This window comes from Protomyctophum parallelum (genome assembly GCF_964188405.1).
Source record: "Protomyctophum parallelum genome assembly, chromosome: 4".
Taxonomy (NCBI): domain Eukaryota; kingdom Metazoa; phylum Chordata; class Actinopteri; order Myctophiformes; family Myctophidae; genus Protomyctophum; species Protomyctophum parallelum.
This window is the reverse complement of record NC_139700.1, coordinates 26966624-26977434: the sequence shown is the minus strand read 5'-3', so window position 1 is coordinate 26977434 and position 10811 is coordinate 26966624. Positions and strand designations below refer to the sequence as shown.

At 40.5% G+C, this 10811-nt stretch overlaps 1 protein-coding gene across 1 annotated transcript in view; it reads right to left on the bottom strand.

Annotated features, from left to right (window-relative positions):
* Positions 1-9198: 9198 nt before the first annotated feature.
* LOC310857976 (immunoglobulin superfamily member 22-like) overlaps positions 9199-10811 on the bottom strand; it is a gene marked incomplete at both ends in the record, with an annotated part of 34873 nt that continues 33260 nt past the window's right edge. Inside the window, one exon of the mRNA XM_083764020.1 lies at positions 9199-9263. Coding sequence (XP_083620146.1) covers positions 9199-9263 — 65 coding nt within the window. The remainder of the gene's footprint in view (positions 9264-10811) is intronic.

Sequence of the window (10811 nt, the reverse complement as noted above, 5' to 3'; positions counted from 1 at the left end):
CATCCCCCCATCTCTCTCCCGTTTCCTGTCAGCCTACTGTCTGTCCCTTAAAAAATCAATAAAAGGCGTAAGCCGCAAAAAAATATCTTAAAAAAAAAAAAAAAAAAAAAAATCCACAGAAAAGGCAGTTAGAGTTAACAGTTTCCGTGCCGCGAATGGATTACTCCAGGTTAATGTCGCTGCCATAAAAGACTTACGCGACTTTTGTTTTATGTGTTTAATCCGCCGTAATGTAAACAAAAAAAAGAAAATTCTTTTTCGCCGCTTAGGAAGAGAGGAGGTGCATTTCGTGTTGACAATGAACCGGAAATCGTCACATGCTGTGAGCTGCTAGGGCTTCTGGGAAATTGAGGCCAATGCAAACGCATTGGGTTCAACGCCTCATGGAGGCGGGTCCTGTGCTGCCTCTTCTCGGTGTAGCAAGATGGCGGGTGGTTCGATCGTTCATAACAAACGGGGGGAGCTATTTTCGCTCGATTTTCGCGGATTAAAAGCCCAAATAATTCAGCGTGTGCTCTAAAGGTAATACAACAATCTCGGCAGTGAAGGGGGGTTGATTAAAATGCGGGTTAATCGTAAAAAACAGTCAAACTGTTAATATATAATACTATATTACTATTATTAAAATAGTTCAAATAGCCGATCTACAAGATCATAATGTGTGGATGTAGATCGGCTAGTTGAGCCATTTTAAAATATTTTTCAAGATGGTAAAATATGGCAAAAAAGAAAAAAGTTTAGGGATAAAGGTTAAGGCACGCCCAACATAGGGCCACATGTGTCAGTACTGTATATCAGTTCAGTCCGTGGACCGTCACGATCGTTTAAGAAACAGTATAGACATGGGATGCATTCCATAGCAAGTGTTACGAAAGCACTAATCCCATTGCAACTCAACAGTGGTCCCCAGGTTGATTCTTAGTCAAGGTGGTGGTCCCAGCTGGTTCACAATCAGTTTAAAACCCCTGGCCTAGATGGTTGAAACAAGTAGATGAATACTTGCTTTGTGCCATGTTTAGAGCTTGTGGATCTGCTACTTTTGTGTGACATTGTAGTATGATCGAGTTGGGCGTTAATTTGCAAAAAACAAAAAGTTAAAATATGGATATGAGGTTTCTGCCCGACAGCAACGTTATAAACTACGCTTTTCAGTAAGCCACACCAACCGTACTACAGATTATAACTTGTACACAAATCATTGGAGAGCAAAGTGTTTGCGGCCACAAAATGAAACAGTCAGTCATGTGTTCATTCAACTGCTTCAATGACCCTCGTATTTGTCACAAAACACACGCTGACACACAGTGCCCACACGTGACACGCAGACAGTGCACAAACACTCACACATGCACTTGCAAGACACTCACACTTCACTATATTTCACAGTATTTATACATCATCTACTCAGCCATATCTGCAGGCAGATTATGCTGTTGTTGACATTAGTCAAGGTATTGAGAATGGCTAATAATATTGTGCAGTCTTATGTCGACAGCTCGCCCAAGTATCCCTCCATAACACTTGGTTTTGGCAATGTGTGTGTGTGTTGGCACAATATTTCAGCGTAGTCAGACAGATGTGATCTGTCAGGCTCAGACTCAGGCTGCCTTGTCTTTCTGGTTAACCAGCTACCGTATCTATCTCTCCGAGACATGCACTTATTACGCTTTGATCCAGTACTGTGATTGCAACCCAGGCAGGACAACTCGTGTTGATTTATAACACAAGTGTAATTTAATTTAAGTCTTTGATGGTTAGATGGTACAAAAGGCGATGGACTGACTTGAGTGATAGATAATCGCCTAGGTTATAAATTACCATACATTTATGACCTGGGTGGTAATAAATAATACCTTTTAGAGCTTGATCCATTAGTCCATTGGCACCCTCATGTATCAATCAACCCATTGTCTGGAAGAGACAGTTCCCTGTCTGTAGGGCAGGTGCTCTTCGGGGCATGGCATTTACAAAAAAAACGGCTATTGTTTTGAGATCCTGTAGCTGGAAGTGGGTGAGGAGGTGAAATGTGACACATGAAGAGAGAAGATAGCTTGCTGCTAGCCTGTTGGGGGACAGGATGGCAGGCGCATTACTTTACCTCAACAGTCCCTGTTGTTCAGGGCTTTGTGTGTGAAGAGAAAGGGAGAGGGGCTGTGTGGGAGACCAGCTTAGACCAGTACGGTTCTGAACCTGTGGTTGTGAGGGTCCCCAAATGACAGCGAAGTGACCATTTAAGAAGAGGCAATTTTTTTTGAAAATGACAAATCTACAAGCGCACAACGACTCGCATTGCGAGGCATGTGAGCACTGAGCTTGTAAATCTGCTATTTTCATAATATTTATCTGTGGAACAGAGTCAAAGTGTAATGCCTCAACTCCTACTATACTTCTACTCCTATACATTCCATGTGTTTATCAGGGTGGAGCGGTCCCCAGTTCAAAATCTTTTTGGGGCCTGGAAAGGTTTAAAACCACTGGTTCAGACTGTCCCAAAGGGTGAGCTGGAACCAGTATAGTTGTGATAGACAGAGAGCCGTGCTTTCACTTTCTCCTCTTACAGAAGTTGGCACTTTCTTTCCCCCCTCGTATTGCTGCTGTTGATGTGATCATGAATTTTCACCTTTTTGCTGTTTATGCCATGTGTCCCATTACCATTCAGTGACTGACATTCACACACAGACCTCTAATGTGCTTGTGTTTCATGTATATGACCACTGACCAGTACAGCTGAATCACACTGATGCAGGTCTTGCATCTGAACAGCGTCCCGATCAACAAATCCACCCCCCCCCCCCCCACACACACACACACACACACACACACACACACACACAGTAAAATCAAGTGTAAATCAGGATTTATTATTTTGCTGGCTGGGTGTGGTTTTGCTTTTAAGACCAACATACTATTTTTTTTAATTATTCAAAAATGTCTTCAACTCAATGCAAGAAGGCAGAGAAATGTTTTTCCTTTATTTTTCACACAGTATAATGCTAGAAGAAAAGCTCATACTACTGTACAGTGCACTTTTTTAAATGCCTGACTAAAGGCCAGTCAAATGTCTTTTTGAAAACCAGACTCAGATGTAAAACAAAGGGTTTGTTGTGTACTGTATTTCCTACTAAGTATACGCTTCTAGTTCCTATCTCCCTCATTTTCTTTTCAAGTAGCCTATAGAGACGAATGCTGTTTTAATGTTTATGCACAAGAGCTCTTGGGAGAAGAATACATTTATATTGAAAACAAAAGGAATATTTAGTTGCTTTCTCTTTTCTTTTGATGGCATTAATTGCTTTTGAAGTGTTACAGTTACAGCCACCTTATGTATAGAGTTTCCATAAAGGTGTTATCCTTTCGTTCTCAGAAAAAAGCTCCGGAAAAACCTGTTTAGCCCCCTAGCATGTAAGGGAAAAAACTGGGATGGTTTCTGACAAATGGCTTTTGATCTTTATTTAAAGCCCACTAGAAAAGAAAGGCTGACATGTTTTTTTATGAATGGATGTTATTCTTCTGTAGTACCTATTATTTCACCTTGTCCTCAACTTTCACTTTTGTGATTTATTTTCCCTCATAACTGTATAGAGATTAAGGACCATATTGATCCTTTCCTGTAGTGAACTGCTATGAATGTGAATATGTATATTAGAGAAATAAATGCAATTACAATGCAACTCGAACACTGCCGTGGCTCATTCTAAATCGGTGGTTCTCAAACATTTTAATGCCAAGGACCCCCAAGTTGATATGTATTTTACCGCGGACCCCCATCTGAAGACATATTTTTTTAAGAATATGTAACATTTCCAATACTTCAGATCTTAACAAAATGTTCGAAGATAGCATATGTACAAGCTTGTAGATCTGCTATTTTTGAATGGCCAACATATAAAGTGGTTAAAATGATTAATGCTATGTTGTGATCCAGGTCCTCCCGAAACGACCCCTGGGGGACCGGGACCCCGCCCAGACCCCATGTTGAGAACCACTGTTCATTAAGGAACAGTCAACCCTATATTTATAACATGACAAGCTTTAACACGTCGTCTACACAAGGTGGGTTTAAAGCCGGACACGTCCTACGACGATCTACAAGTTCACAGTGTGACACGTTGTGAACTTGTACATCTGCTATTGTCTAAATTATGCATAGCCCTAGGCTTTTTTTTTTCTTTTTTTTTAACCTAATATAGACATGGCTAAAATATGAGACAACCAGGGTTAATGTGGTTAATATCTCTGACTTGGGAATACATCCATGCTAATTGTATTATTTAAGCTTTGGCAGCCCAAGGTGCAGTAGACTGGAGACTGAGGGCCAGAGGACAGCGACCAGCACTGTTCTAGTGACTGCTCTATTACACTCCATTGTCTCACTGTGGCAGAACGTGTCCTTTGAACAGAGCCGAGCCCTGTGGGAACGCATCCAGCTTCCGACCAAATGAAGCTGTTTCTCTCTTCCTCTCCCTATAGGCCTCTATAGCTCCATTTCACTTTCTCCTCTCTCCTTCTACCTTTCTCTCAGATACGCATACTGTAGATGAATCCTTGCGCACACACACACACACACACGCACGTTTTATGCTAAAGATGGCCATTACTCATGTAATGAAGAATATGGTAGCACATTGTGAATGTGAACACAGAGTAAGAATCTTAATATATTTTTCAAACGTATTTTCAGAATTATGAAAATGTATCAATGTCCTCTATAAAGCGTGACACACTGACATGGTGGACATTATTGTGGACTAACCCTAACCCTGGACATTATGCTTTACCACATCAGTATAACACAACCTAAAACATTGATACAAAGGCAAATTAAACAGTGATACTTATACTGCTTCTATTTTCTGTCGGGGAACATTAAGGTGGATTAACGGGGGACAGGCAAGTCAGGGGCAAACATTGATTTCAAGATTCTAAGCATTAAAAAATAAAAATAGCCTACATGTATCACAATAACATTTGGTGAGAAACATCAGAACTAATACTATATAGTAAGAATTCAAAATTTTGATTGAATTTGATTTTATATTTGTAACTGAAGCTGAATAAACATGATGGACATGGCATTTTAGCTTACCTCTACTCAAATCAAAGCTATTTTATATTTATTTCACCCTGAGATGCAAATCATTGTGTTCTATGGCTTTAACAGTATAAGATAAGATAATATGCAATTAGTGTTTCTTGCTTATTTTACAAAATATATGCTGTAGGCTAATAATATGACACAAATGGCACAGAATAGTAGGAATGACCCCATTAGCTGTGCCAGTCCTCTCACCCAAATGCATCCTATTCACTGGCAGCCAAGGTTCAGCCATCAAAAGGCCTCTCTGTAAGTGCCTTTATAAAAACGCCTCATCATGGCTGCATGGACAGCACTGAACAGCTCAGTTGAAGTGATGACACCTGTCCAGGCAGGTGTCTGATCCAGTGTAATCAACAATGACAGGAGTATTATTCCGTGTTCACACTGGCTTATACAAAACTGCACATTTTGTCGCTTTGTATCTGTAGCTGTAGTTGAAATCGGCTCAACATTTTTTGTAGCTTTGTAGCAGCTACAAATGTCGGATGTATCTTTGTATCTCCATGTCGTTGGCTTCCTTTGAAAAAGAATGGCCTGTATCTTTCAGTGTCTGGTGATTCTGAATATTAGAGGTTTTCCTTAACCACTTAAACACTATACTGACTTTGTGGACTGGAGTCCCCCAGGGGTCTGTACTTAGGATGACCAGATGTCCCCCTTTGCATGGGACAGTCCCTTATTGCCAGGACTTTTCAGGTGTCCCACAAATTGAGACCATGTCCCACATTGTGACTGGCAGGCCTCACTGCTGAAATGGCTTAATAGTTAGTCCCCTAATAGTTATAGGCTTAGGCTAACCCTAATCAGTGACAGGTTTGAACTCCATGGCCAAATTGTGTCTCTTTATAGACGGAGCTTGAAACAGAACCTGACTGTATTCTCAGTTGAGATTCTGGTTGGTTTACATTACTGGTCAGGTCAGTGGTCAGGCTGCATTCAGGTGTTAAAATACCAACATAAATCAGAAGTCCATGAGCCAGAGCTCCAAATGTGGGCTATGATTACCTAATCTGAGTTCCCAAGAGTTTTTGAGACGAGATTACCAAATGAGTATGCAAAACCATAGAAGACATTTTTTAAATTTCCATGTCAGGCCTAAATGGGTTAATCTAGTTTAAACTGTTTCAAGTAAAGTATACCGTTTGATGACCCTTCCACAGGAGTTTTTTAGATATTTACATATTATTTTCACCTAGGTGAATTGGATGACACATTTTAAGAAATTATCACCATGAAACTTCCCCAGCTTTCTGAAATTGTACATTTACATATGCAAATTAGGCATTATATAGGAAAACATGCCAGATTTTGCATAACTTCTTCTTATTTAATGTTGTTTACATGTTAGAATCAAAGGTTTAAAGTAATAAGTCGCTAACCCCGTCCCGTCCCCCCTGTCCCACACAAGTGATACTTCTGCCCCTCAAATGAACACTTTGGATCTAGTCACCCTATCTGTACTAGGCTACCTCATTGTTTCCCTGCATGTGTACTAAATATCGTCTCAGATCTGCAACGCGTTGTGAGGTTGTAGATCTGCTATTCGTTGCTGAATGTTTGCCTCCCAGAATAGGTTTGCTAGGACAGTGGTTCTCAAAGTGGGGTCCGGGGACTCCAGCAAAAGCATCACAATCATTTTAACCACTTTATCCATATTGTTGGCTATTCCAAAAATAGCAGATCTATTCGTGCCATGTTGCAAGCTTTTACATCTACTGTTTTTGGAAAGTCTCTGAAAACGATAGAAAATGTTTGGAAAATGTTGAATAATTTAGATAATAGCCTAAATCTTCTGTTCTGGCCGGTCCCTGGCCTCGGGTTGGCCAACCCCTGGCCACGAGTCGACAAATGAACCCCCATATCAATTTGAGGGTCCTTGACATGAAAAGGTTTGACAACCTAGGATTCTTGTTGTTAAATGACTATCATCTCAAGTCGTGCCCAGATCTCTCTATTCAGGGACTGAGCTGCTATTTGCATTCCCAGTAGATTTGGCGTCCTCCCCCTGCGTACCCTCAGTCAAATGTATTCATGCAAATGAAACCAACAACCACCCACTTTTGGCGTCCTTCTTGCAAACAGAACACTGGACAAAAAAACCAAGACCATTCAGACATTCACTCCTCCAACCAAACTATATGTCCACCCTGCCAAGCTGCCGCTGAAAAGCACAGCGTCATAAGGTGAGGTGTCATTGACGTAGGCTTTTTGCTTTTCTTTTTCTGTGCTAAATCAGAGTCCACTGGTGGCGCAATAGAAAGCCAGGACATTGACGTAAGGATGGAGAGAGGGGTCATAGGCCCTTCTCTCAGTGCATTCTGTCTGCTCTCCTGAAACACAACAACAACACCTCCAACAATGGTGGACTGTGTTGAGTGAATGGTATTAATGGTACTGAGTTGGGTACAATGTTCCTGAGGGTAGTGCGTCATTCCAAAATAGATGCTGTTGCTATAGGCACCCGCAGCCTGACCCATGGGACATAGATTAGTTATTGGTTGGTTAATCACTTTCAATTTGGCATGCTATTTTGGACTTTTGCCATTTGTCGTATAGCCCTGGTCTAACTAGGCTAAGTTTGAACTTAGTGTGAGGTGGTGAAACTGGCTCAACAAGGCATATATAGGGCTTACGAGGCTTACGAAGTAGAACAAGCGGAAAAAAGGTTGACAGAAAGAGGATCACCTCTTTTTCTTTCAATGTATCTGAATAATGAGCCCACACTACTAGACTGTCAATAAACATAATGGGAGCTGGGCTGACCTCTGGTGTCCATTTGGTATATTACCGGACAGATCTGAAAAATCATCATTCCATCAACTCCACCTCACCACCCGATTGGTTCCCTAATCATCATCTCCCATCACCTCAATACACCTGTGCATGCACATTTCAGTCAGAACCTTTTTCTCCTGGGAGACAAGTCCTACATTGTTATGTTCAATCCAGGCCTGTTGTGTTTAGTGTGTTTGTCTCAGCCTTTTGTCTCATTTTCCTGTTCCTGTCAGGGAAACAAAAGGTAAGATTTGGGGTACGGGTACCCTTTACATTTTAAAAGTAGGAATTGTATGTTAAAAACAATGTTAGGTCAGTGCCAGGTTTTTGTTTTGTTTAGAGAAGTAATTTTTTTGTTTAGCGAGTGTTTTTTTGGTGTTGCTGTGCATTTTGATTTGGTACTCACCATTTTCATTTTCTCTGTTTTCTGTTGTACACCAGGCAGTAGGCACATAAAATAAAACACTGAATTTACTCAGTTTCAATCCATCATTTCACTCACTGGATACCATGTTATTGTCCCTACATACCATAGACCTATTCACCTTTTCCTTACAGCCCATAGTGCATTGCGTTTGTGTGTGCATATGTTCCTCTTTCTCTGTGTTGCCAGTTTTGCAAGAGAAACAAGTGGCCAGGTCTATGAAAACAAGCACAAATGAAAATAGCTAATCTACAAGCTCACAGCGACACATTGTGAGGTTGTACACCCGTTATTTAAAAACATTGAGAATAAATCAAAATATTTTTAATATTTTTAAAACATTAATGGATGGATGTCTGTGGATAATTACATATAATGTGGGGTTCCTTGATGTGAAGAAATGTGGAAGCAAGCCCAAATAAGCAACTACTATACACTTTAGAATCAAGCCCAAAAAAAACAACCAGCAACCTACCAATAATTTATTTGCAAGTGACTTTACAGAAAAAACAAGTCAAAAGTTGCTTTAATAAGCAGACATGGCAACACGGCCTGAAGGAAGCAAAGCACACACACAAGGAGCCCCAGTACCTTGGCGGGGAAAAACGTGGATAGAGTCGAGAGTAGACCACCAGTTGGTCTACTCTCATGTAATGTTGTCAAAGTGGAGACTGGGGGCCTGCAGGGGTGCTTGAGGGGTTTCCAGGGGGTCCCCAACAAAATGTGTTAAATGTAGCATATACATTTATTTTTGGGCTTTTTTTCCTCACAACTTTAACAATACAATACTGTGGAAAATGTATTTTCTGATTCTGATTGGGGGGGGGATATTAATTTGGGGTTCCTGGACATGAGAGCGTTTGAGAAGTGCTGCTGTAGCAGGACAGGCAGCCCTCCCCTCTCACATGATCCTCTCTTTGTTTGCCTGGACAGTCAGGCTCTCCAAGAGGCTGTTGTCATCCTTGTCTGCAACACATATGGTGGAGAGCAGCAATCAGCCACATTTCATTCCATCCATCGAGCTCGAGTGTTTCTACAGTATGATCATCCATCCATAGCAGTTCTTCCAGTGTTTGTTCATCCTTTTATAACTAGAGTGTCTGAGACTGAGCGTGTAACACTCGGAATTAAAATATAGTTGCAATCCATTATTATTTTTTCACTGAATTTAACACGATTTTAACCAATCTGTATGATCATAATAACTAACAAAACAGTGGTGGTGGTATTTGGTCTCCCTGCTCTTCTATTCAGACATGTATAATACCGTTGCTGTCGGGCAGAAACCTCTTATCTCCATATTTTAACTTTTTTGTGTTCTTTATAAATTAACGTGCTACTGCTACTTGATCATACTATTACTACAGTGTCACACAAAAGCCTAAAAAATAGCAGATCTACAAGCTCGAAACATGGTGCGGCGCGTTTTGAGCTTGTGGATCTGATACGTTTGCTATTTTTGGGATTTGAATCCTGAAAAGTAACGGTTTTGGACATCTGAGGTTTCCACCCGACAGAGATGATGTCCTGTGGGTGGGTTCACTACTGTTTCATAGGACGGGAACGCCTTTTGGTGTTTTAAGGATTATGCAGGGTTGGGAAGTAACCTGTAATCAGAGTAAAAAAAAAACGTGTAACGTGTAACGGGGGTGTTGTAACGGGGGTTACATGAGGATTACATTCTCCCCTTCCCCTCATTAATTTTACAAACAAGTTATAAATTATTATAACACCAAACGGAATGGATTGGAGTTGAGCGCAGCGCGCACCTCTCTGACTCTGTGTAAAATCCTCACAGTGGAGGCTGCTGCTGCGTCAGGGCGGTGTTGCCAATTTGCGAGAGAAATAACTTAAGCAACCAGGTCTATGAAAACAAGCCCAAAAGAAGTGACTATAAAAGGCCACACAAGCACTTCAAAGCTATATATATCGTCCATTAAACAATGTGCATATTTATATATGTTGGCTATTTGAAAATAGACGATACCATTATTTACAAGCAACTTTAGAAAAATAAGCCCAATGTGGCTTATAATAATCAGACCAGGCAACACTGCAGAGATACTAGATAGGAAGGAGAGCATATATGATATATTGGATTGGGGATAAATAATGGTCAAATACAATGAGGCTTTTTATTTAAAGAGTAGCCTACGGGGTATAAATATAATTGTATAGGGCTGAGTTATTTGTAGACTATATAAATGAGTCTTCACTGTCTAGTCAATGTTTTAAACTCATGTCTATCTAAATGAGTGTCAGCCAGGAATGTCAAAAATAGTTTTTATTTGCCACTTTGACCACACATGGATGGAGTTGTTGGTTGTCAAAGTTGTTGGTTGTCAAAGTTGTTGGTTGTTGTCAATCAAACAATCAAAATGGTTCTGTAGGTCAAGATGCATTTTTCTTATGATCTGTTATAAGTTGACACGATGCATTTTTCTTATGATCTGTTATACTCTATACTTCTACAGTAATGTAACTGCTCAGAGAGGTCAAATTATTAACAATTTA